This window comes from Apostichopus japonicus, chromosome 13 (genome assembly GCF_037975245.1).
Source record: "Apostichopus japonicus isolate 1M-3 chromosome 13, ASM3797524v1, whole genome shotgun sequence".
Lineage (NCBI taxonomy): Eukaryota > Metazoa > Echinodermata > Holothuroidea > Aspidochirotida > Stichopodidae > Apostichopus > Apostichopus japonicus.
Window position 1 is genome coordinate 23,538,204 of NC_092573.1, and position 27,360 is coordinate 23,565,563.

Genomic DNA, 27,360 nt, shown 5'->3' on the forward strand with positions numbered 1-27,360 from the left:
CCACTCTTTTAGCAGGTTGTGAGCCCTGTATTCCTTACACATTCCTCGGGGTGCGTGCGGGGTGCGTGATCCCCGGTCATATGGTATGCAAGGTACGGTGGCACCTGACTTGCAACTCCCAGGGGTGGGGAGGGTTTGTGAGTGTGGGGCATTGATGGCAGCACACATGATTGTATTCTCACTGTATATCAGAACAAGTTATGCACATGATTTGTAAGCTTGTTTTCTGCTGTTTTTTGTTTTTCACTTTTCTTCCTTGTGTCTTTATTTTTATTTCATTTTTCTGTGGTAGCTGGGTTGAAACATTTTGCCTTATTTAACTGGTTTGCAGTTTACACAATTAAAGCATATTTACAGGATGATTATTGGAAGGAGAGGGCAGCGTCGGGGGGGGGGGGGGTAGGGGGAACAATGTATCGAGCTGTGAAAAAACAACTAAAACCCCAAACTGCGAGAAAGTTTATGACACTCATCTTAAATGCTTTACATTACATATGGTCAGCAGAAAAATTGGTTCTTTATGATATAAAGAAAAAAAACCTCAAGAACCTTCCAAATGCTACAGCTACAACCAGAGTGTAAACATTATGTAAAGTTTCCATTTCTAAGGGTGTTGCTATTTTACTGCTGCGACGATGCACCACTGCAGCATGGCACAGCTCAGCTCTGCCTCTTACTTCTCTCTTTCTCTGCCTGCCATTTTTGTCAGATCCGTGCAGTCCAAATCCGTGCACTGCTGGAGATGTTTGCTTTCGGGGGTCTTCGGCACCCGGTTATATCTGTACAGGTACTTGCATGTTATTGTCCACAGTAGTACAGACATTTTATTCACAGGTATCATCATCATCATCATCAAGAATTACTGTAGCAATCAGATGCCACATTTTGAAAGGTTTAATTATTCTCTTTCAATAATTTCTACGTCAATGAAATTGTCAGAGTTTGGTCTATTAAGGCACAGTTTACTTTGTCATGTAGATGTCTCTCATTATAGATTGTAAGTTTCTGCTTACCTTGATTACCGGGTAAAATTCAATTCGGTTACATTTAGTTGAGGGAAGACTTGTTTATGAAAATAGAGGGAAAAAATGAGCTTGTTATTAAAAGTATAGATCAAATTCTAGGCATGATATGGTGCAAAATTTATTGGACAGATGTCTTAGTTTTGAAGAAAGTTAGAAAGCAAAAAAGGATGAACTTGTTTACTTTCATATTGTATCTGTTTTATGTAGACAAGTTTTGTTGTTGAACGTTATAACAATATTTCATTATTAAAATAGACGGTTGTCAAAGGTCATATTGATACTGATGTACTTACAGGTTATACCGTCTTTAAAAAAGAATCGTAAAGAAGAAAAATGGTTCATATGTTTTTATAGGTGGCAACAAAAAGTGGTAGGTCGCTTCTAATTGCCAAGTGCAAAAGTTTAATTGCATTTAATTGCTGCATATTGAGTGGTATGAAATAATGAATACAGTCCGGGAGTATATTGGGTCAATTTATATAACAAATTCATCGAAGATCATTTTCGTTTCATAACTCTCGTCAATGGTGAAAATTGTAAAAGGTCGTTTGTTGTGGTGTTTGTGCACATAATTCCACCATTTTTTCATCTTGTTTACATATTCTTTGGAACTTATTTTTGTCATCTGTGTATATGTAATTTGTACATTTCCTGCATATCTGATTGGTACATTAAATTTACTTTCTCAAAGCATGGTGCACTGCTTGCTGGTTATGTCTGCATTTGAGTGGTGGGGACTCTTCACTTTTCATTCCCCCTGCATGCTCTAAATTCTTGCTCGTATCTCTTTTGCTCAAACGCCTCTTTTTCCGATATGTCGATGTCGGCCGCCCTGAAGATGCTTGCTACGCCCTTACTTGCCAAAACGGAGGAACCTGTTCTGTAGGAACCGATGGGAAGGCATCGTGCCTCTGTCCAGAGGGACTCGCAGGCCAAACCTGTGAAAGTGAGATTAGCCCCCAGTCCGGCTTGTTTCCATAAATTCTACTTCCTCTTGACATGATTTTTTCTTGTCCTTTGCATTTTTTCCTCTTTTTTAAAACTTTTTATTGAATGTTACCTTTTTTTTTAAGTTACTTTTGATTTGTTTTGTAATTAATACAATCTTGAATGCATTGAAAATATCTAGTACTTGAGTCATAGAAAAGATCAAATTTAAATGTGCTGTGCATTCCTTAGTTTAGTTTGAAAAGCAATATTTGTTTACCTATTGTTAAAGCAAGAAATGCCAAATCCAGGCTAAGGTCACTGATATTATTTGTAAACACAGAAAAGGATTTTAGTGAATAGAATGACAAAGGTTTTGTGAGGGTTGGATAAGATCCATAGAAGTGGAAACTGCTGTTGTTAAACTCTGTGCATTAAAGTAGCTGTGTATTGTAAAACTCTTTGAGTGTACACTAAACACTTAAAATCATGCCACTCGATTGTTTTGCTGGTAGTCAAATAAAAATAAAACGTTTGAAGAATTTTGTATTAAATAGCCATTAACGAATCAACGTGATTGTTGTGCGTATGAAGTAGTTATAAAAAAAATCTAGCTGTGGAATTAAGGGTGGTCTGTTTCATGTCAGCTTCTTGCAAATTCTGGTTTTTTCAACCAGTAGTAATAAATCTTGAAAAATTATGATGATTAACTTGAGACAAATCTGAACAAGAAAAACAAATCAAGTATTTTGTTTTTGATCTTTGGAATAGGAAGGATTAACTAGTTCTGAATGGCAATCAAACAACTTCAGACGAAAAAGGAGAAACGATTGAAAGGTCAAAAAATCTGGCTAGCTGGCTCATTTACCTGTCCCCACACAACTATTGCACACTGGCCATTCCATGTCTAGTTTTTGGGATGGTAATAAAATTGAAGTAGCCATAAGTAGAAAGTTGATGAATTACCCATGTTAGCTGTAGTCAAAATATCAAAATGGAACTTGACCAGTTATTTGACAAAAACCAATGATATTGGACAATCCCCTTTTCAACTCTTGCCACCCCTCCTCATCTCCCCTCCCCTCTGCCAAATAAAAACAGCTCTGGTTGACTATTTGGAGGTCAACATTTCCACCTCAAACTTTCCTAAAGCTTCTGTAGTTAATCTTTCAATACACTATGGGTCAGCAAGTACAAAGCTATAGAATAGTTTGTAGATATAACCTATATTTAGGTAGTCTATATGGTTAGGCTAGTTATTAGTCAGTTGATTTCCTTCAAATGGCTGGGGTTTTCCCTATATTTCTCCCTTTGTTGCTGCTGAATGAACAAATGCTCAATATTTTTTACCTACCAGCCCTTCTTTTGGAATGTTCCGTAGGAATTTAGTAGAGGCTGTGCTGCGTAGCAAAAACATCTAAATCAAATAAAATCAACATTTCTCTTTCAGCTTAGAATCATTTTGATACCAACAAACCTAGTTGCTTTTCTGTGTTACATTAGACTTTGCAGTAAATCATAAATACCAATTTTTATTAATTAGCTCCAAATGCCACAAGGTGAAAACTGATATGACAATATTATTTTTTTTTTGCCTTGATTATAATCATATATCATAGCATGTATGAATGTTGTTGGTGTCATTTACACTTACCTATGTTTGGCATTGCCTGTTATTATTTGTCACTTCATCTGACATGGTACATTTTACTCTTTTTGGGTATGAGTTTTTATAGAAGGTGCTATTAATTTCATCATAAATATCAATCTTTTTATTTTTGTTGCTTCCTATACACCAAACATCGAACACTGAAAACTTGTAAATATGGTAATTCATGGTAGGTGGCATGGATACTGATATACTAATAATTATCATGCTAATGTGTTATATTGAGCAAGAGAACTCTGTTATTTTTAGAGGTCAAAGGTCACCAGAGGTCAAATGTTGAAACCCTTGTAAATATGACCTGTGTTTATCAGGCCATGTAAAGGTGTATCAGAATAGTGGTTCAGGACATAGAAAGCTTGTTTTATGGTGAACAAGCAGAAATCTAGTGTAAAAGAAGTCATCAAGGCCTAAATGCATTCTGGTTTCACTTATACAAGGTTGTCCACCGGATTATTGCTTAAATGGGGGAATGTGTATTGTCAACTCTGGAGGTGAGCCTCAATGCTTTTGCTCAGAAAATTACCAGGGGACGAGATGTCAAATTCCAAGAGGTTAGACTTAATTTTTTTTTGTGTTGAAATTCTGTTTTTCCCTCCAGCCGTTTGTTCCAAACCAGGTTTTCTCTCTGGTAGAAAGTTCAGTGAGAACTCCTACATTATAGGCTGCACTGTCTCAGAAGACATCAACTTGTAGCAGCTGGTCGTGTTTGTTAAAAATATACATTGTCAACCTTTACCGTTGACTCGAGTTGCTTCTGATGTCTTTTCTTCCTGCTAAGATACACTTTCAAAGACGGAAACTGAAGCAACTGTGCCTGACCCCTTTTATATGCAAAAAATAGACTAGGCTAGCTACTTCTGGTATGAATGTATGATAGGTCTAGGCTTAGGTTTAACGGTCGTCTGACTTTCGTGAAGATTTAGGGGTTCTCTTTACAGAATAGATTCTGTTCAAGAGTATTGATGGTTTGAAAAGTAAACCTGAAAATGCAAACCAGCTGATTTGAATTAATAAGAATGAAGTATCATTAAGCTAGTTCATTTACCAGCAACATATAATGAATACTAGAGAGTGTAGGTAGAGCAGAACCCTTCACAATTTGGATTAAGGTTAATAACTATATAATTAATTTTGTTTTAAAATCAATGAACAAACCACAAATTTTCAGTTAAATGAAAGCTTTGTGTTGTGTATGCAACCATTGTCATTTATTGACTAGTTTCCAGGTTTTAATGCCGTGGAAAAAAAACACACCTTTGTATTGGCTGTTAATAAGCCTGTATTATACAATATTGTACTAAATTATTCATGTCCTCCCGGTCTAACTATTAGGTGGAACCACAAGTTGTTCTTCGAACCCCTGTCAGAATGGCGGTACGTGTGAGGTTAAAGCTGATGGCAGCTTTACCTGCACATGTCCAGACAGTCACTATGAGGACAGATGCCAAACTATCAGTAAGCCTTTCATTTTTTAATGTTTATGAACACACCTTTCATGTGAATAATTTATGAAAGTTATATAGCTTAAATCTAGATATTACTGGAAGCAGTTAATGATGTAGACGTACAAATAACATAGAATATAATAAATATTTAGGTTATATACAAAAAATCACATACAATACACTTAATTCAATAACATGTAAACAGTGACATGCAATACACACAGTTACATACATACCATAACGTACACACACTTACACGCATTTACACACATACATACACCCTCACACATAGACACTTAAAATGACATACAATACCTATAATGACGTACATACAATAACATGCAATAAGATGCAATGAAGCACATGTAATAACATACAACACACACAGTGACATACCTATAATGACATCCATGCCATGACATACCATACATCTAATGACGTCCAATTTAGTGACATAAATTGAAATACAAACATCTATGTCTGCTTGGCTGGGAAGTATTATTTGGGGTTTGAGCTTGGTTTAGGAGATGTAACACAAGTAGCACTGGGAATCATGTACTAAAGGGACTGTTCAGGATCATGCAGAGTACGCCAGAAGCTATCCTTTCGAGTTGGCTCTTGCTGAACCAAGACCTTGTTGTTTTGCCATGCCAACCCTGTGTTTCTTAGAAGCATCTTGTGATGCAGGTTTATACTACACTTGTTGGTATCCTCTGATACAGGCAGCACTGTACATGTGTAGTTTGTATCCTTTGATACAGGCAGCACTGTACATGTATAGTTTGTATCCTCTGATACAGGCAGCACTGTACATGTATTGTTTGTATCCTTTGATACAGGCAGCACTGTACATGTATAGTTTGTATCCTTTGATACAGGCAGCACTGTACATGTATAGTTTGTGTCCTTTGATACAGGCAGCACTGTACATGTATTGTTTGTATCCTTTGATACAGGCAGCACTGTACATGTATAGTTTGTATCCTTTGATACAGGCAGCACTGTACATGTATAGTTTGTGTCCTTTGATACAGGCAGCACTGTACATGTATAGTTTGTGTCCTTTGATACAGGCAGCACTGTACATGTATAGTTTGTGTCCTTTGATACAGGCAGCACTGTACATGTATAGTTTGTGTCCTTTGATACAGGCAGCACTGTACATGCATAGTTTGTATCCTTTGATACAGGCAGCACTGTACATCTATAGTTTGTATCCTTTGATACAGGCAGCACTGTACATGTATTGTTTGTATCCTTTGATACAGGCAGCCCTGTACATGTATAGTTTGTGTCCTTTGATACAGGCAGCACTGTACATGTATAGTTTGTGTCCTTTGATACAGGCAGCACTGTACATGTATAGTTTGTGTCCTTTGATACAGGCAGCACTGTACATGTATAGTTTGTGTCCTTTGATACAGGCAGCACTGTACATGTATAGTTTGTGTCCTTTGATACAGGCAGCACTGTACATGTATAGTTTGTATCCTTTGATACAGGCAGCACTGTACATGTATAGTTTGTATCCTTTGATACAGGCAGCACTGTACATCTATAGTTTGTATCCTTTGATACAGGCAGCACTGTACATCTATAGTTTGTATCCTTTGATACAGGCAGCACTGTACATGCATAGTTTGTATCCTTTGATACAGGCAGCACTGTACATGTATAGTTTGTATCCTTTGATACAGGCAGCACTGTACATGTATAGTTTGTGTCCTTTGATACAGGCAGCACTGTACATGTATAGTTTGTATCCTTTGATACAGGCAGCACTGTACATGCATAGTTTGTATCCTTTGATACAGGCAGCACTGTACATGTATAGTTTGTATCCTTTGATACAGGCAGCACTGTACATGTATTGTTTGTATCCTTTGATACAGGCAGCACTGTACATCTATAGTTTGTATCCTTTGATAAAGGGAGCACTTTGCATGTATAGTTTGTATCAGTACATGGTAACAACATGTAGATGTACTACACTTGATTGTATCCTTTGATACAGGCAGCACTGTACATGTATACTTTGTCTCTATACATGATACGAACGACGTCTATAAACACTTATTTAAAGCGATCTGTTGCGCCGTCAGCTAAAATGCAAACACTTCAGATTAGGTTCTTCTTTTTTTCCCCACATTTCTGTCATTTAAGTATATTTCTACTATTGTTTTGTGCTTTGACAGCTTTCTGTGGTACTGACCCATGTATGAATGGAGGGACATGTACACTTGTTGGAATGTCTGGTGGCAGCTGTTCTTGTGCTCCTGGCTTCACTGGGGGCCTCTGTGAGAGTAAGTAGCCCTATCCTTATAAAAGTACAGTACTACAAGAATAGATCTACAAATCTGATCAAACTCTCCTGATGATGGGTACTTAGTCCTCAGGAATGTATTGTTTCTGTTGTTAAGGTTTCCATTTTTTTGGGCATCGTACTAGGGGGTAGGATGTTGTATTTTGCTATACCGATTTAGGATGTTGATTGTATTTTACTATTGTTTAGGATGTTGTTTGTATTAAACTGTAGGTTAGGTTGTTGTTTGCATTGTTTTAGTGGTATTTGCATTTAATTATTGGTTAGGATATGTGCATTGTTTTTGTAGTTAACATATTCTTTTGCATTGTATTGCATTGATTAGGATATACAATAATGTTTTATCATTTCAAACGAGCAAACTTTGTTGTTCCCATCGCAGGTGTCGTTCTTTGTCATAACTTCTGCCAGAACGGCGGGACTTGTATGGATCTTGGTACGGCGGCATTTTGCACCTGCCTATCAGGTTTCTCTGGTCTAAAATGTGAAATTCAAGACGGTAAGATATCAACATTATTTCCAGCTAGTTTTCATAAATACTTGACTGGTTCCAGTCATAGAGATGGGGTTTCTAAGTGGGTTAGTGAAGGGACACCAAAAGAGCAAAACCGGGATCTAATGCTAAGTTAAAATATGTAAAATGAAGGTAAATGAAGTTGTTTTAAATGTATAATTCATTCTAAGGAATCTGTTTTGACAGCATCTGTCGATACTCTCCGAATCTTTTTATGCAGCGGTATACGAAGACGTCCGAATGTGTCTTTGCCTTCGTTTCTGTTAGGGTCCTCTGTATGCTACTTCTTCAGTGGTTATTTCTGCTATCAAAGTGACTACCATCCTTTTGTTTGAAAGTCAATTTTGACATTTTCTGATGCCAAACGCTTTGGCGATAAGGAATTTTTTAATACAAGGCAGAAGTTAATCAATTGTGTCATTCACTTCACCCGTTCATTGTTGGGTCTTCGTCATGCAGAATTGGCAATGGGGTGTGGCGGGGGGTGGGGGGGGGGCGGGGGTTTGGGAATTCTGCTGACCCTCTTGGCAGATGTGCAAGTATGTGAAATTTCATATTAAAGTTGAGACAGTATTGCGGTTTGGATAAATTCACCATTTCTCCTCATTAGTTGTACATTATACATGTATGTACAGTATTATACAACTAATGGTCTGAATTAAAAAAAGCAAAATGCAACAACGATCTGTCCGTGCCGGGTTAAATCCAACAGCCATGTCAAGAAAATGTAAGCTAGGTCGGTGTTATTGTCCGTCTGTGGAGTGATCTTGTTCTAAAATGGACTCAAAAACAAAGAATAGATTCCTCTCTGAAGATATAAATGAACATGTTTGTGTTTTTGAGGTGATCGTCCATTTTGGTTTTCTTTGTATAACCTTGAACCGCATGGAGAGATCTTTCGTCAAGTTTTGATGAAAACTAATTAGTATTTCACTTTGTTTGGTATCTTAACTTCCACACATGTATGGTATCCCAGTTTCCTTTATTTAACTGCTGACGGTATGTAATATCATTATATTTTCACCCATAAATGCTGTTTGAACGTCTGTTCCAACTCACTGAAGCTGATTTTCAGACCCAACAAGAGTTTTGTTTACGTGGGTATATCCTTGTGAGTGGTCACAGTATAAGCTTTGTTTGGTCTCCTTGAACCCTTGCTCTGGGTGACTTTGGTCAAGAAGGTTGCAGATAATTACTAAGGTGTTGTGTATTGTTCATTGTATAGAGACTATTGTTAGGCAACACATTGTAGAAAGTACCCAATGTTATTCAAAGCTCCTAGGATAGAATGCTATTCTCTATTTGCCTTCCACTGATCAAGAAGAAAAACAAAGTTTCCTGTGTAAAGTATTTTCCCCTCCTCTATCACTTTGAGTCAACGACTTTGTTTGAAAGAATAATTGCAAAAACTTAGAAGCCTGGCTAGGAATGTCAATAACCAGCCTTTGTCCATAAATTAACCTTGAGTTAATCAACAAATTTGAATGCATGCTCTCTTTGTTGTCCATTAGTAAAGGATATTATACACCTTTACAGCAAGTTTAGAGAAAAAGAAAACAACTTCATTTGTTCAAGAAATGTTGAAGGCTGAAAAACTCGTCCAAGAGATCGTATCTGTTTCGGTCAAAATTTGATTCGTCAACTGCCCAGTTCTATTCTCCTGCACGGAAAAGTAACAGCATTGCCGAAGAAGGCTCGTTTCGGTCTGGGTCTAGAAATTCAGAATTGTTACCCAATCGCTAGAGAGTACAAGTGTTTTAAATTAGCCATTTGATCAAAAAACCAGAATTTTCCACTTGAATTTCTCCATGCAAAATGATACCAAGAGAAGTTACCTGTGGAATTTGATACAGACATTTTATATCAGGTTTCATTCCTAGCTACTGTATCACTGATATATTACAATGATAGAGGGTCTTCACCTAGTGTACAGAGACTGTATGGATTTGTGACAGTTTGATTGTGTGTGATGTATGTCAATGTATCAATGAGAGAGAATTGTGTCATAGTAAACCCTTCTTTTACAATGCTGTATCATTTCATCTTGTTGGTTGCAGTATGATTCAAAGATGTCTGGGAGGTGTCGGTACGATCAGGAAAAGGGGTAGATGAGGGTTGGGAGGGATTGAATCACTCGCACATCCAATAGTGTAAGATTCTCATGGTCGCATTTCAGTCAAAAAATTATGTTTATGTATCTCTTCTGGTGGAAACTACTAAATACCGTGACAACAACGTGTATACGATATTCCAATTTATTTACAATACCCAAGCGAGCATGGACGATCCGTGCTCTGCCATGTGAGGGTATTGTGATGAATTATGTCACAAAAATACAGCTATAGATGTAGATCAGGTGATTATGAACACGTCGGTACTGTCCGATTCAGTGTAGGCATTCTCTCCTTCACTGTTGGACAAAAGTTTATAGCCGAATCAGGTGTGAGGATTTGTACAGACCAAGACAGATGTTATAATCCAACAATACAAGCACACCAGAGAAGTTCGCCTCGTCACTCGACTGTTTTGTGTAGCACGCCCTCTACCATAACAGGAGGGTGTCAGTTATTCCCGAGATTTTGCCGAGGTGGCTTACATCTTGAGCACTGAACCGCACAGTGTGCAACCCTCTCTTTAAATAGCAGCTATTCAACAGAGTGCTAAAATAAAAGTGGTTAAGAGGAATGCATCTATGACTCACCATCAGGGCCTCATGACAAAAGGCATTTTCTTTGTGTTTTGGCGACCTGGAAACTATTCATGCTTGCCCCTGACTTTTTGGCAAATATTTTTTGGTTGTAGATGCTAGGAACAGGTATAAAACAAGATACCAAGCGACATTCTTCTTGCTATGGCAAATGTACAACAGATTTGGGATTTATACATGTAGGATTTTGGTAGCGTTGACGGAAGAAAGAATTTGTCGCATACAAGTTACTGTCTATGGTGGTTCACTTTAAATCCATTGTAATCCAAGAATCAGAGTTCATGAAAAATCAAGCCAAATTATGCAATATTCTTTGAATTGTATGATCTGCAATCCATGGTTGCCCTCTATAGTACACCTATAATATAAATGTATATATATAAATATATATATATATATATTATATATATATATATATATATATATATATATATATATATATTATATTATATTATATATATATGAATATATATATATATTATGTATATATTTAAATTATATATATATATTATGTATATATCTATATAATTGAAATTGTAGTGGGTTGGAAAATCCAGATATATATATATATATATTCACACGTCCTGTTTGATTTCTAGTTGCCTTCTGTAGCCTCAATTTGTGCCAAAACGGTGCCACATGCTCGACGTTTCCTGATGGCAATGGTGGCATTTGTATATGCCCGCCAGGATTTACCGGCGTAGATTGTGGTACTCAAGAAGAAGGTTATTATTGCTCTTTACTGTTTATCTGGGTGTTGGATTAATTTTTCATCAGCACATAATTCCTTTTTATATTTCTAACTAATAACTAACATCTTCAAAACAAATTGTCCAGCATATATGTGAGTTATAAATTATCCAACCGATTGCTACAAACTTTGCATCCCACTTTCAAACAAAGGTCACGGTAGATATTTGAAGAAAAATGGGATTATTCTGAATGTTTTTCTCAAGGTTTATTCTCTGTACATGGAAGCAGTGATTTCAAACACCAAAATATGCGATATTTGTATTATTCAGTGATTGCGTAGACCCCAATTTTTTAAGTTTCCACCAAAGGTGAAAGGTTGTTTCCCCACCTGAGACTGCTTGTTGGCCAAAATTTATGATCAAGTAAACTTATAGTTGATGACTCATTGTCGAGGAACATATCTGACATTTTCCATTAGAAGTGACTTAGGGTGTGTGCCTCTTTAACATGATGCCCTCAGAAGGGGGAGGAGGGTGGCACAATGTTATTATAGCATTTAGGGGTTCAAAGTGAGACAATAATCCCTTTTGAGTGCAACTGTGGTTTATGCTAAATTCGGTACTAAGATCAGGTTTGGAAATTTAATACCCTGAAAAAGTTAACCTTATTTTTTTCTTGTTTATTGATAGCCATTGTGAATCAAATATTTCAGGGAAGGCAGTCCTGGATAAAGAGATTTATTGTGGTTGTCGTCTGTTAGGTGTGTGTGAGTGTGTGTAATTGTCTGTGGTTAGTCTAATGTGCAAACATTTCTGGAGTTATGCTCATTGCAAAAATTGTTGGTGCATTAAATGGTGTCATGTACTTTAAGGTCACTGAATATCAGGATGGAATTTTGAATATGCTTTGAATAGAAAGAAGGTAATGAATTGGGAATGCAGTTTGTACTTTGCACAAGTATTAGGTTAGCAGTAGTCTCTAGAAGTAGCTATCAATGGTGGTTTGTGTACTTACAAGAAATAAAAAGTATTCAGTTTGAATTTCCCCAAGTCAATTGCATCTCTATATTTTTCTTTTTTCTTAAGTTTGTGTTCAGTTTGCCTCAAATTATGCCATACTGCCATACTTTACCTTAACGGGAGAGATAAGATACTGGAAGACATTATATTCTGTTCTTTACAGTAGTCTAACAAGAACACCCCAACCCCCCCCCCCCCCCCCACCGACTTCTGCAGCATTGAGCAAGTTTCTGGAAGACTTGAGTAGACAAAAGACTTGAGTAGACAAAGACATTTTCTTTACTTCAAAGATTTTATGTAAAGATGAGTCATAAAGCTTTGTTAGAGGTTTCCTGTGGCAGTCTTGCATGTGCAAGGAAGGATTTGAAGAGAGATCTCAACTTGTACCGCCAAAGAACAACACAACTAGATATATACAGTATTTAATAATTGAAGCCGAAATCTCAAAATGGATGGATCGCTCCGGCTGATTTTTTTCCAGTTCATTTCTCTCCAAGGACAGATTTATCGCAATATCAGCTCTTCTGCATTCAAAGCTTTATTCCAAGTTTTTAGTTCTTAATAAAAGTAGTAGCGTGCACAATCCTTTGCTTTGTTTAATGAGGGCAAGGTTGATCTCCCTGGATGAGTTTTGCATCAAGGAGAACTGTATGTTTCCAGGGCAGTTTGTCAAACCGAGAGCAAACAATCGAAGGTGCTTGAAAAGTCTTTTAAAAGTGTCCGTTGCTTTCTGAAGATAGCCAATACTGTCTCCCTAGAAAAGTCAGTGTACATAGGTAGCTTTAGGCTTCAGTGTGACAGCAGCTGTAATGAGTAGATGCGGCCGTCATATGGGTATAGATGAAGGGTACAGTTGGTTGCCATAGATATGGCTAGAATTGGCTAATTATACCAGTTGGCTTGAAATAGTTGCGATTTGATGGATTGAAATTTCTTGCCCCTGTAGATTGCACAGATTTGAAAGTTTGAGTAGCACACATTATGTAACAGCTGCTTTGATGGTGTCATCTGTGGTAAATTAACACATATGTAGATCTCTCTAGAAGTCGTACGAAAGATATTAGAGCTTCTAAATATTGCGTTTGTGAGGTTTTCATGTGCTCATCAAGGCTTATAACCAATGGGTACTTTGATTGCATTCATACGTTTGGTTGATTGGCATCTATCTTGGCACAGAGTGCTCTATGTCACAGAGCGAAGTAAAGGTGAGAATTTAGTTGAGACTATTGAAACACTAATAGTTGTTACTCATAGTTTCACAGGTTGAACGATCATCAGACAACTGGTCAGACCAGTTGTCTGATGATAGCTCACCTCATGAATCTCTGAGTAACAACTACTCATGTTCCACTAGCATCAACTAATTCTCACATATATATATATATATATATATATATATATATATATATATATATATATATTTATATATATGTACAACTACCAATCTGCATGCTTTAGAACTTGTTCCTGAATTCTGAGTTTATACCACATTTTTACTGTATCAGTGGCACTTAAGGTACAAATCTACCCATCGATCCATTATCCAAGTCGTACTGAACCGGGGCGTGACGAGATTCTTCCGGCTTTCATATGAGTAAAGAAACTGTGAAATTAGGTTGCATAGCCTCGCCTTCTTATTCTTCTCAAATCCAGTTTTCTTCTCCAGCTATTGTTTGATTTCACTGTAGTAATTTTTAGTTTTACGCTATTAGTTCTGTACACAACATAACCCGCTTCTTTTTTTTTTAAATCAGCTTTTCTTAATTCAGGTCCAGTTTTATCTTTCATAGTTTTGTAAACAAATTTAGTGCATCACAACTTCTCCCTCCTCTCAAAATGAGCTGAAATTTCCGAGAATGAAATGCAACGTCAAATGCTTCACAGCAAATTATTTTACAACCATTTGAGTGGTCCACTGTTTTTGCCGGTGATATATCTGGCAGACTGCTGTGCATGCATTGTCTGACCAACTTTCTTGTAATTGCAAAGTGTTTTTATGTTTCCAATCTAAAGCAAAGTTTTAATTTATTCATTATTGCAATGCAAAATAATTAAGCTATACAAAATTGTCAAGTTGCTATATACAAGTGTAAAGATGTATAGCAGTTTTTTTTACACAGGAAACTATAGTATTCAATGAGAGAAAAAAATTGCAGGGCCTTGGGAAGTGCTGCACAAAATTTGAACACTAAGTCTATTCCCGGTAGTCTTAGTTAATCCTGAAGCAATTGGTTGCATATGTTTCAGCACTAAAACTAACATGTGTACATCATTAACAAATGTCCTTCTGTTGACAGTATTGCATCAATTTATGCTAAAACCTTGTAGAATATCGCTTAATTCTCTCTAAGAATTTGTTTGATCAGCTGGTAATATGAATATGAATGCCTCAAAAGTAACAACTACATAGGGTATACTCATGCCTGTATTCGTGGTATGGCCGTTACTACGACAACATACTACAAACAGTATACGAGATCTTTTAGTTGACAACCATTCTTCTCATTCAACTTTTGTTCTGTGCGTTTTATTTATTTTTGAGATCTAGTTTTATTCTATGATGAGGACCATTTTTCTTTATGTTTACTTACAATACTTTGGCTTATACACAATATATTCATAATTTCTCCTACTAACAGCTTCCCAAGGAGAGGGTAATTGTTTACCAAATATATGTCAAAATGGTGGTACATGCGTCTCAGTGAGCCCAACGGCCAGCCAATGTCAGTGCACAGATGGGTACTCTGGATCTAACTGCGAAATAAAAGGTTCGGGCTACTAAGACTATCTTTCACTGTGTGAGGAGTGTGTATATAAAGGGATCTATGCCTGAGGACATGGGATAACCTCGAGACTTCCACACCGCCGTATACAACGGCGTGGTTCCCTGATTGTTCCAATTAAAACTTAGGATGAGCACACAGGTTATCTCGCTCTTTTGTCTTCCCCTTTAATGACAAATTTGGCTTTGTTCATTAAAAGAGTAACCAAATTAGTCTCATTGAAAATTGATGAGATAAACACAAAAGTCATAACCCAGCGGGTCATAACCGAGCGGGAGTCCAGGGGCCCGCTTAAGGGCCCCTGGTGGGGTCCTGGGAAAAAGGTGACGTTATTATCATGTTTTACGGCAAGGGGAGGATAAATTTGTTACTTTTGTTGTATTTCACAAGCATTTTACTATTTTTTGGTGCCGGCCAGTGGACTGTTTATTCACTTCCAATGCTGGCCGGCAGGCGTGAGTGGCGGTTACCACCGGCCGCCGCCGGCCGGCGTGGCAATAACCCTGTATATATATATATATAAATACACACATATATATATATGTGTGTGTATTTATATATATATATATATATATACATATATATATATATATATAAACTTATGCTTTCTTTCTCTCTGTAGCTTTTATAAGAACATTTCATTCAAGCCCTATCACAGTTATTACCCTGTACTCACTTTATATAGCAGACCTCAGAAAAAAGAAAGAAAAAAAAAAAACAACAAGTTCACTGCACCTTGATGTCGATAGCAAATTAACATTTAAATAGCAGGTGTCAAGCACACGTGTTGTTTACATCACGCCCTTCGTCACTCGTCTGATCCAAAAGAAATTCACACTTTTTGGAGTGTGTTAATATGCTCATATGTACAAGAGGACTGGTGATTGACATACGTTGAATGCATTGTAATGGTTAATGATGCGTTCATAACCGGAGCGCTGCTATCGTTGTATCTGGTTGTGTCAGGCTATATCCTGGTGTATACAGTATAGGTGGTGGTGTCATATCTGTGGTAGTTTAGTTGCACTGGTTAATGATATATGTGAACATAAACAGTAGCACTTCACAGCAATTCTCTCAAATTCTGGTGTATATTTGTTGTCCTATCTGTGGTACTGTATATATCATGCAGATGTATCACATATGTGGTGTTGTTTCTTTTTTCAAAATGCTATGCGAACTTGACAAAGTCCTATATACACATAAAACAAAAAATGCGTAAGAAACTTTAAACTGTAGCTTCTTCAGTGCATTGTAAACAAAAAAATTCAAAAACCTAACATAAAGATAAATTAAAAAGATAATAAAGATAAATAAAAATAGATTAAAGATCACCCTCTGGGTTATTATGTTAAAAATTAGTCAAAAAAGTGGGAAATGAAATCTTGAGTATATCTCATAAGGTAAACGTCCAACGTCCAAGTCCCTGTAAAAGTTATTAGAGATTACTGAAAATCTATATGAGACTTTTTACATGGTGCTACAGTAGATTGTGTAAACATTAACATCTTTTGAACTTTCATTCAACTATTTGAATTATATTTGATGTACAATTCAATTTGAAAGGTGGATGGGAGTGGGGCGGGGGGGGAGGGGGTGGGGGATTGGGGTGAGGAAAGCACTTGTAACATAAACTAGTTTCACTTCTTTCCATTCACTTTCTGTTTTATAGTTTGGTGATGTTGAAGTTTTTTTTAAAATTTGCAAGGTTTTTAATTTAATTAGTATATCAATGCATTAAACCTGTACTGTGTACATACACCTTCCTATATATATGTTGGCACACTGCTACTGTATATGGGATGGTGAGTAAGCCAGGAATTTTCTGAGGCGACCAGACATGACCTTACTGCACGAGATGCATATGTAATAGTAAGAATTTTTAATGGCATGGCTTATCGTTGGATAATAAGCCCTTTTACTGACAAAATTGTTAATCCTTTTTGCTAAAATTTTTGTAAGATTTGAGACAGTTTTTCGCACAAAATATGTTGGGATTAGCGTAGGGATCACAGTTAATGGTATGCAGGCCTCACTTTGGGATGATATTTCAACGCAACATGTTCCATCAACTCTAGATCCCTTTGTTCTAATCCCCTCTTTATGAACAAGTGGCGACAATGATATTTTTCTGATCAAAGTTCTAGGCCTGAAATATGAGTAAACTTACGTTTGTTCCCATTTCTTAGAGTTGTGTGCATTGGATCACTGTCTGAACGGTGCCACATGCCTACCTTTTGGTACAGATGGCGGTATTTGTGTCTGTGAGGCGGGATATGCAGGAATACGATGCAGTGATCGAATTGCATGTTGGCAGCAAAGTTTTTAAAACTTAATGTCTCACAGCATCCATCTGTGAAAGAAAATGATTAAACCTGAAAAATCATCAAACATCAACTCATGAAACCATACCACTATGTTGAGTGTGTGTTTGTTAACAGTTAATCTGGTGGCCTTTAACCCCTCTACCTCCTCCATACCACTTGACCCTCTCCTCACCCCGCTACCCATCCTTTTCACTTTATCCCTCGTCACCTGTATCCGGCTTATCCCTTTATACCTTATTACCCCTAATTATCATTTTACAGTCTTTTTCTCCTCTGCTAATATCACTCATATTATCCTTCAACTCCTTTCCTCATTCCTGTCATCTTTTTCATTAGGACAGTTCATACATATTTTATTCTCATTTGTTCAGTATATGTATGTTCCATTCATTTCACACATTCCCCCTCCCCCCCTCCCCCCCCCATTACGTCCTGGTTCACTCTATATGTATGCATGCATGGTTAAATACCCAGATGTGTATAAACTGAAAATGTAGTTGCCTGGGTTGATTCAATTCAAAATTGGTATTTTTTCCAGAAGACATTTGCACAGACTTGTGTATGAATGGTGCCACATGTGTGCCTCTCGGGACAACCGGAGCTAGTTGTATCTGTGCCAGTGGATTTACAGGGTTTCAATGCGATACTTCAGGTTGGCATCAGACTTTAGTAAACAGCATTGCCTGGTGAAAGAAATGACTAAACTGCAACTTTTAGTTTCTTTGGAATTAATTGCAAAACTGATACCTCTCATTTTCATCTTGGAGTTAATTCTTTCCTATTCTGTCAGGAAGTAATTCTTTTCTCTTGGGATATAGACAGATTATTGAACACACATTGTGTTTTATTAATGCAAAGCTTTCCATGCAATAGGTAATATCCAATGTGTGTCTCCTATGCCGCTGCAATAGTCAATTTAGACAGTAAAAGATACTGCCACCGAAAAAAAAAAAAAAATTTGTGTAAAAAAAAATATATATATACATATATATATATATATATATAATTGCAGAGAAATAAGATATGACTCATAATTGACAAATAAGGAGTATTGTTTAGAAAATGTATTGGAATTTTTTGTGCCCCTGGGACCTTTGTCAGCAATACTTGGCAGACGAATGAATAGTACAAAATTTAAAGTATGACGCCAGATAAGTGTAAAGTGGCATTGGTGGAACCAAATATACCATGGACTATGCAGGAAGAATGAATTTTTCATGAAAGCATCACATTTTCTGCCAATTTTGCTCTGCTTCTTTCTATTAATATTTCTTTTGGAGTATATGTGGATTTTCTATATAAAATATATATATATATATATATATAGATATATATATATATGTATATGTGTATATATATATATGTATATACATATATATATATATACATACATATATATATATATACATACATATATTTGTGTTAAAAAACCCAAGATAATTAATTGCATATGCATACCATATCTTCAAAAATGGTTGAAAATTATTTGTTTTAAGTTAGCTAGCTAAGGGATGTGCTGCACTAGTGTACTGGAATCTACATATAAGTTACCTGTAAGTAACAACCTGCTGGTAAAAGCAACCATAGCTGTTATTAGAAAGTGTACATCACAGTTGTGTAGAAGATACAGTTGCAATGGAAAATACTTTTCCCACTGTAATTGTGTGTAAGTACTGACAATTATCAACCAAGAACTGTTTTTTTTTTGTTAGAATTTAAAATTTTTATAGTAGAATTACTGTGAACTGATTCCATTCAATGTATTTCCATGCTGTGCCTCTTACACTAAAACCTGTACCTTTTGCACCCCATTGAAAACAACATGATATTCTAGTAGAGTAGAATTTCTAAATGTTTATAATTAAACATTTAAATCTGAACTTCAGTCTACTTTCTTTTCTCCATTCTTTTGGAATATTTCATTTTCTTTCTTTTCTTACCCAAATCTGTTCCCAAGAATTGGATGAATGCATTTATTTTAGTACCAGTAACATCAGTCACACTTTTCTCTTTCCGATGGCCTCCTCCTCAACTAGGGACTTGGACAGGCTTCCTAATGCACCAACGTTTGGAATGAATACACATCATCCTATGCCAATTTTCCATTTTTCTATTAACAAAACAAACTTCCAGTTAGAGCCGTGTCTATCCACACTAATATCACTTTTGTCTAACAATCTGTGGGAAGAGGTGGTTTTATCAATATATCATCAAATCAAATTTTGGATTGTACTATTATTTAATTTAATGTCCATGAAATGGTGTGATTGAATTGTTGATATTTTATTTGGATTCTCAGTTTCTGGCATCTCCTTTTCATTTTCGTGCATGAGCTACGTAGTTCTTGCAATCTGTGCAGAAACAGAACCTATTTCTTCTCACTGGTTTAGATGCAAATTTTATGAATGAGCTACTTTGTCTTGGGCATTTTCATACAAATGTTGACTTCTCTTTCTAGCTCTTAATAATACCCGCATTTCACTTTGATTGTCTTTTTCACAATGTTTCGAGCTCTCAATAATACCAGCTTTTACTTTGATTGTTTTTTACACAATGTCCACCACGATATAATAGTTCAATATTTATCTGCATATATGCAAGCAGCTCAATGCTATTTTAGCTTTCAAAGTTCTGTCTTGAATTCTACTGGAATGAAAACTCGTAGAATAAATGACAAGGGATGTGTATAAACTAGACTGGAGAGAGGAATGCAATGTTGAAGTCGCCAAGAATTGGAATTTTATTGTCAAACACTGATTAAGACATTCGATAGAAATTTTTGATCAGCTGTGGAACCCTGTACACTCTGTATGTTTCTTTGTACAGAATAATAAATAAATAAATATATATATATATATATATATATATATATATATATATTATATGTTATTTTATATATATATATATATATACATATATATATATATATAAATATATATATATATATTATATGTTATTTTATATATATATATATATATATATATATATATATATATATATACATATATATATATATATATATATTATATGTTATTTTATATATATATATTTATATATATATGTATATATATATATATATATATTTATATATTAAATGGAAAAACAAAGGAGAAAGAAATAAACTGTCAGTAATAAGTGTTTCGTTACAAATTTAGCATTGGAACCACTGCCTGCCTGGCTGAAGTAGAGATCAAATGATTACTTCATACCTGCTAAATGTGTCAAATGTGTGCATTGTTTATAATAAACAGCACATCTGACTTTTCTTGCCTTTCCTTATTTTCGTTGCTACCTTACAGATCCTTGTTCCACTAATCCGTGTTTCAATGGTGGGACCTGCAATGCGGATACATCGTCCACTTTCGGGTACACCTGTCAGTGTCTTGACAGCTATATTGGGTCATTGTGTCAGGGTAAGCGACAATTTTTTTTACAATTTCTGAAGATAAATATATTATCGTTATGTAAGTGCTTCTTTGTTATGGACAAGGGTACTGTAGGTTCGTATTAACATGTTAACAGAAAGGGAAATTTATTTTCGTTTCATTCTTTCAGATCTAAATCCATGCACACCTCAGCCTTGTCAGAATTCTGGGACTTGTCACGTCGTTGACGGCAACGCGGGTACCTATACCTGTGAGTGTATACAAATATACATCGGTGACAACTGCGAAACCCGTAAGTTATTTAGTTATTATTAGGTTTTGGCTCATAAATGTGTCCCCTGTTGTATGATAAATGTATCTGAAAGATCAACACACCAGAAAATTCCACTTTCCAACCAATTTTTTTTTTTTTTATAACAGTCAAATGAGAGGCTTGGCTTTCCTCTAAATGTGGTATTACTGTGTACATTGTCAGATTTAAGACCCCAGGGGGTGTGCTCAGTACAATAGTAACATGTGTGTGGTATGTGCCCTCTGATCGACAGTTATAGAAGCCTGTAATACGCATTTAAATACCACCTGTAGAATCACGTTGGCCAAGTGATACAGACTTAGTGCTGTTTCACGAAGGTCTGGATTCGATTCCTACCTTCATCTCACAAGTCCCAAAATGAAGGAAACTGGTGCGAAGTGGAATGTATCTATCTATCTGTCTGTCTGTCAGTGTTTTCTTTTTTGCTTAGGCAAAACCATTTAGTATATAATTATTGCTCTATGGGATCATGTAAGGATGGAATGGAATTTGAATGGTACTTTTGTACGTTGTGCTGATGTTGTGTATTATTCAAGCATTTGTGTACCAGACAAGATGGTGAAATAGCTACTAATTTCAGAAATTTATCGTTATAATTCATCGTGATCCATAACAATAGGCTGCCATTAATTGCTCGACATATCCTCTCTTACAGTTTTACCCTGTCTTAGCAACCCGTGTTCAAATGGAGGGACTTGTAGAACTCAGGGTGATGAACCTTTCTCATGCGATTGTCACGAAGCATTCTCAGGAGAACGTTGTGAAATAGAAGGTAATTAATTGATTTAACTCAGCTGCAGCTTGAAGTGAACTTCATCATTATAGCCCTAAAATATGCCAGAAACTTGTATAGTGGTCAGGCATGTTCAAACTTCATGAAGTTGTTGCTCCAACTCTTGGATTCCTTTTCCTCTCCTCACTGTGGAAGTTTTTATCTATCTAGGCACAAGTTTGGGGTGAGGGTGGGTGGTGAGGGGGGTGGTGAGGGGGGTGGTGAGGGGGGTGGTGAGGGGGTGGGAGGGGGAGGACAGGCAGATCCTATGGAAACTTCAAAGTTTCTTTAAGCCAACTAAATTTCCAAAGCAATGCTGTTGACCTTTTGTCCAATTTTTAATTTCACTGTCCTTGAATGTGTTTGAGCACCAGCCAGTTTGTTAGTTGGTTGTACAAGTGTCATAAAGAAGACGTTTAAAATCGGGGCAAAATTCTGTAGCTTTTCCAACTTACACGAACAGGAACTAGTCATACCTACACTTTGGTTGCAAATGTACTTAGTCAAGCATAATTGCCTTATGTTTGCGTGTAATGTTGGCATGTGTCAATCCAGAAGTAAGGAAGTATAACATGTATACCGGTATTAAATCAAATAAAAAAATCAGTGCAGTTTCAATGCAGTCGACGGGACTAGGCTACTTGTATTACCTATACTGCAGAAAATTTACTGTGTCACTATACACTTGCTGTATTAAATCCTAACTGAAAATGATATATATATATATATATAATGTATGTATACTCTTTCCACCCTGTCAGTATGGAGGAATTTGCACATCAACTACACTGCTGTATAATAAATTCGAACTGAAAATGAATATTACTATGGTAACAATACATGGTAACCATTATTATTCTGCAGTGGCACTTTTATATATTATAAAACAAGGTTTGATGTTATTATTGGTGATATTATTATTTCCTTTTCATTGTCTCTACAGATAGATGTATACTCTCTCCACCCTGTCAGAATGGAGGAACTTGCACATCAACTGGAAACAATCAGTACTCTTGTCGATGTGTCCCTGGCTTTTCAGGACCAAATTGTGAAACTCAAGGTACCTGAACTTGTTTACATGTCATATCATAGGCATGAGCTTTTTCCGTGAATTCTACGCGAGTCTACCATGATAACTTTTGGAGAGAGCATGGTTTCTCCATCTGTATCACCCAGACTCCCACCCCTCCCACCCCCAGCCCTTAACCCCACCCCATCCCATATTCCACCTTCTGCTAGTGCACAGCCCTTAGAGGATTCTCTCTAGCAGATGACCGATGCAGAGAAAAATATTTCTAGACTGAAAAATATAGCACAGAAACTTGCCTCAAGTCATCATTCATATATGATAACACTATGTTTGGGGTTTTTCTTCTCGTCTGTTACATTTTTAGTGCCACAAAATCCCTGTTCAGCAAACCAGTGTCAGAATGGTGGTACTTGCCAGACCACTTCGTCGACCGAATTCACCTGTACTTGCCCATCAGACCACCTCGGTGACCGGTGCGAAATCAGTGAGTATTTGCGACTCCCTATCTCTCTTTTAAGCTGTAATCGCAAAACAGTCCTTATTTTTTGCAACGACGCACTCAGAACTATCAGAAATTTTTGAAAAAGAAACGTCATTTCAAACAGTGCTATAATGACATGCAGACTCTCTTTTTGTTTTCGCGGAACGAATTTGCCCGTAAGTATTTTTCCACAGAGGATCAAGAAACCAATTAATGTTGAAATGAAATTTTTTTGATTTAATCAATCAGTCACAGTGAAAGAATATTATTGAGGATTGACATCGTCAATTCTCTGTAGGAACAACCTTTTTTCTGGACGATATTAAGCTTTTTCTTTCTTTTCCTACACATCTTTTATCTGCAAGGTCAAACTGTCATCCTTTTCAGCTGTTTTTACGGACTGTAACATAACGTAAATTTTTTTTAATTTCATTTTGTTGCTCGATGTGATTTATCTGCCACTGAGTTACGATCGTTGTTCTATTTTGTTTATTTTTTATAAACTTTCTACTAATTTTCTGATGGTGGGGTGTTTAAAGTTAACTCCTTGCATTATTTATCACACAGCCAATCCATGCAATTCGCAACCATGCAGATTTAACACACCCTGCACACCTTCATCTGACGGGCAGCGCTACACCTGTACGTGCACCCCAAGTTTAACGGGACCCAACTGCGAGACGAGTGTCAGTAAGTATGCAGAAGATTTTGCTGGCAATTTAGTAGTAGTATTTATGGCGGCTGAAGGGATTCCCTAGTCAAACAACAGATGCTGGTGCGGTGAAGAAGAGGCAGTACGACAGAGGCAGTTCCGCTCTCCCTCGTCTGTACGAAGGGATTGATATATTAAGGGATTAAGATATTAAGGATTTGTAACAAAGGGATTAAGATATTAATTCATTTCAGGATTGTACTCCTTATGGATTACTTATATATATATATTTTTCAGAAAAACATTTTGTCATGTATAAACCTATTGCTTAGATTGTGAAATTTGTTGGATAATATATGCCAATTAAAACCAGCTCAAAGGAATTAGAGCAATTATGTGCTACCATAAAATGGATATTTTTTTATGTGACAAATAGCTTAAAGTATAAGCAAATAATGTAGATGAATGTTTCTCATGTTATTATTATTATTTACATTCAATAAATATTTATAATATATTATTCAAATAAAATGGGAAGTATGTATACTCTCTGTAAAAATTTGTGTTGAAAAGTAAGAGAATTTGTTCCAAATGTTTACCTTTAGTGTCCATTCTATTCAATGTCATTAAACACATACAGTGCACACATACATGTTAAAAGACAAGAAAAGGAGTTATCAGCAGTAAAAAAAACAAAAAAAGTGTACCTAAATAAGTAAAAAGAAAAGACTACTTATTTCTGCTTTAAATTTTTTTTTATTTATATTTTTTTTATATATTTTTTATTTAAAAAAAAACAAAAAAATTCTGCTTTAAATTGATGAATCTTGTCGGAATATAAATCGGTCAACAAAAAGAAGAAGAAAAAGAAGAGGATAAAATTTAAGCATCATTCCATTTGTTTAAATGTTTTGTCATGGATACATGCTCACGGTTTTGAAACCTCCACAGTATTTTCGAATGCTCACTCTGTAATTTGATCGTTGTCGTTGTAGACGTATGCCGAAACTCACCGTGTGTCAATGGGACTTGTGTGCAGGACATGAGCACACCGACTCATCGCAGATGTGACTGTGACGATGGCTATTCCGGGACTAACTGTGAGGTGCTAGAAGGTAAAACAATTTGCAAAATTTTTGTCTCTTTCCTGGATTTGGTATTTTGTTTTAATACTATTCAACACACTGACATATCGTAATAAATGCGTATAGTTTAGCTTAACTTAAGAATACATTTAACTGAATGAAGCAAAATCTACAAAAGGAGTTTGAGACCTACTTTCCTAAGAAGAAAGAGTTGAAAGTTAGCTGAAAGGAAGTGGACCGACCAGGGATGATTAGGGGGAGGGGAGGGGTAGAAGAAGAATTTTGTATGATTGTATCGCTACAAGTCATGATACCATGGGTCCCTAGAAATTGCATATTTGTAACTAAATCAGTTAATAAAGCAATGAGTGTATGTAATTTGCGTACATACTCAGTTGCAGAATTAAAATGTGAATTACGAGGTTGATGAAGGAACGGATCTTACCAGAGGAACACAAATCAAAACTGTGTTTATGATGTGTCCAAAAGTAAGAGCGATGTTTCTACACCGAGTTTTGTTAAAGAAGTCGGGGTAGAGAGGGGGAGTATGTCGGTCCAACTTTCCATCACGTGATGTAATCTTTGCAGTCAATTTACCACTCTTTCTTCCACCTCGTGGACGTTTATCGTTGATGTTTCGTTTCTCACCGAACAGATTACTGCCTCGCTTTCAAACCCTGCGATAACGGAGGAATTTGTGCCAACAGCGCCAACAGCGAATCAAGACCACCGTTCTATTGCACATGTGCAGAAGGATTTCTTGGCGACAACTGCACATTCGATAGGGGTGAGTAGCCTTCTGTGCCGTTTCTCTAAAGTCGTACCGCGCCCTTGTAATGTTACCAGCTTCATGTTGTTGTGTGAATAGCTTGGGGGAAATAGTCAATGTAGGATTTCCACTCAGGAAATAATGTTTGACTAATTTTCCATAGTTATATGGGTATTTTAAGGTGATAAGGTAATAAAGAGTGTTAAACATGGAAGATAATAAATGGACATAATAAATGGCCTATTTAGAATCGAGGCACATACTGCCAACCATTCGCTACTGTCAGACAACCACATCCAAGGAAACAATTTCCATGTGAGCTCTCCTCGCGGTCTGTCACCCAAAGAAAGTCCCCCGAATCGTGAATTGTATGTATTCTCCGAATTAATTGTTAGTCTGATTAGATTATGAATTAGAGATTCTTACAGCGAATTTTGTCATTGCTGTATTTCAACATAATTACTCTGAGAAACCAACATAATGACTTGAAACGTTGAGGCCACTAGTTTATGTCCGGTTTTTGCCCCAAAAAATTCCTGTACTCTTTCACAAATTTGTTGATGCTATTCCCAGTCAGTTTTCGGATGGTCGATTTCACTTATACGACTAAAATATCAACTGTCACCTTTTGAAGAGGACTGGGTTAAATGAAGATTTATGTTTGATTCATGTTGGTGACCATTTATCCTTAACGTCCTAGGATAATTTTGAGGCGACATTTTTTTGGTTCCAGTCATAATCATAACCCCTTGTTGTTTGTATTCATCGAAGAAGAGAAAAGGACGGCGCGGGACTCTTGCCACTACTAGACATATTTTATTTTTTTCTACTAAGTTGTCAAGGAGTAATGCTAAGCTTACCCACTACGGTCTAACTATCTTTGAGTCCAGGAATTCAAAGTACTTGATAGATGCTTGATACATTCTCTCTCTCTCTCTTAGGAAGATATCTCTAAGTGTTCAATCGAGGTGTTGTATTTTGAAAATGTGGAAATTAACTCTTATTTTTACAAATCTTTCCAAATCTTATGTAGTCTAAACATCCTTTTCTTGCAGCCTAGCCGTAAACTGTCATTGTTACACAATTTTTTCCACAGCTAAAGGTCCCGAATTTACAGATTGTCCTGGCGTGACCGTCAGTTATCCGATCACCTCAAATACAAACTTGGCCAACATCACCCTGAATCCGGTGGCCAGAATACCGGAAACCGGCGAGGCCATCGAGTTTAATGTCATAACCGGACCGGACATCGAGTTCCCTTCCGAAGTGACCTATGATGAAATTTATTTGACCGGACAAAAGTTTGTCTTGCGAGCTACAGATCAGTTTAATAGAGAAGGGACTTGCTCCTTCACAGTCAGATTAACTGGTGAGCTTCTTTACCCCTTTCCACCCCCCCCCCCCCCAAAAAAACGTTTGAATCGAGTCAAATGCATTAAC

The 27,360-nt window shown here is 36.5% G+C and overlaps 1 protein-coding gene across 20 annotated transcripts in view; it reads left to right on the plus strand.

Annotated features, from left to right (window-relative positions):
* Positions 1 to 27,360, plus strand: part of LOC139978232 (uncharacterized) — a 52,396-nt gene that overhangs the window by 17,385 nt on the left and 7,651 nt on the right. For 3 of the 20 annotated variants that reach the window (XM_071988211.1, XM_071988229.1, XM_071988230.1), the window contains exons 4-21: positions 710 to 787; positions 1,864 to 1,971; positions 4,059 to 4,172; positions 4,954 to 5,076; positions 7,262 to 7,369; positions 7,772 to 7,888; positions 11,210 to 11,335; positions 14,962 to 15,090; positions 17,971 to 18,084; positions 20,732 to 20,845; positions 20,988 to 21,110; positions 21,787 to 21,903; positions 22,847 to 22,963; positions 23,298 to 23,417; positions 23,982 to 24,104; positions 25,062 to 25,181; positions 25,807 to 25,938; positions 27,017 to 27,289. In XM_071988211.1, coding sequence (XP_071844312.1) covers positions 710 to 787; positions 1,864 to 1,971; positions 4,059 to 4,172; positions 4,954 to 5,076; positions 7,262 to 7,369; positions 7,772 to 7,888; positions 11,210 to 11,335; positions 14,962 to 15,090; positions 17,971 to 18,084; positions 20,732 to 20,845; positions 20,988 to 21,110; positions 21,787 to 21,903; positions 22,847 to 22,963; positions 23,298 to 23,417; positions 23,982 to 24,104; positions 25,062 to 25,181; positions 25,807 to 25,938; positions 27,017 to 27,289 — 2,256 coding nt within the window. The remainder of the gene's footprint in view (positions 1 to 709; positions 788 to 1,863; positions 1,972 to 4,058; positions 4,173 to 4,953; positions 5,077 to 7,261; positions 7,370 to 7,771; positions 7,889 to 11,209; positions 11,336 to 14,961; positions 15,091 to 17,970; positions 18,085 to 20,731; positions 20,846 to 20,987; positions 21,111 to 21,786; positions 21,904 to 22,846; positions 22,964 to 23,297; positions 23,418 to 23,981; positions 24,105 to 25,061; positions 25,182 to 25,806; positions 25,939 to 27,016; positions 27,290 to 27,360) is intronic. The other 17 variants (XM_071988212.1, XM_071988215.1, XM_071988218.1 and 14 more) reach the window with 17 other exon arrangements.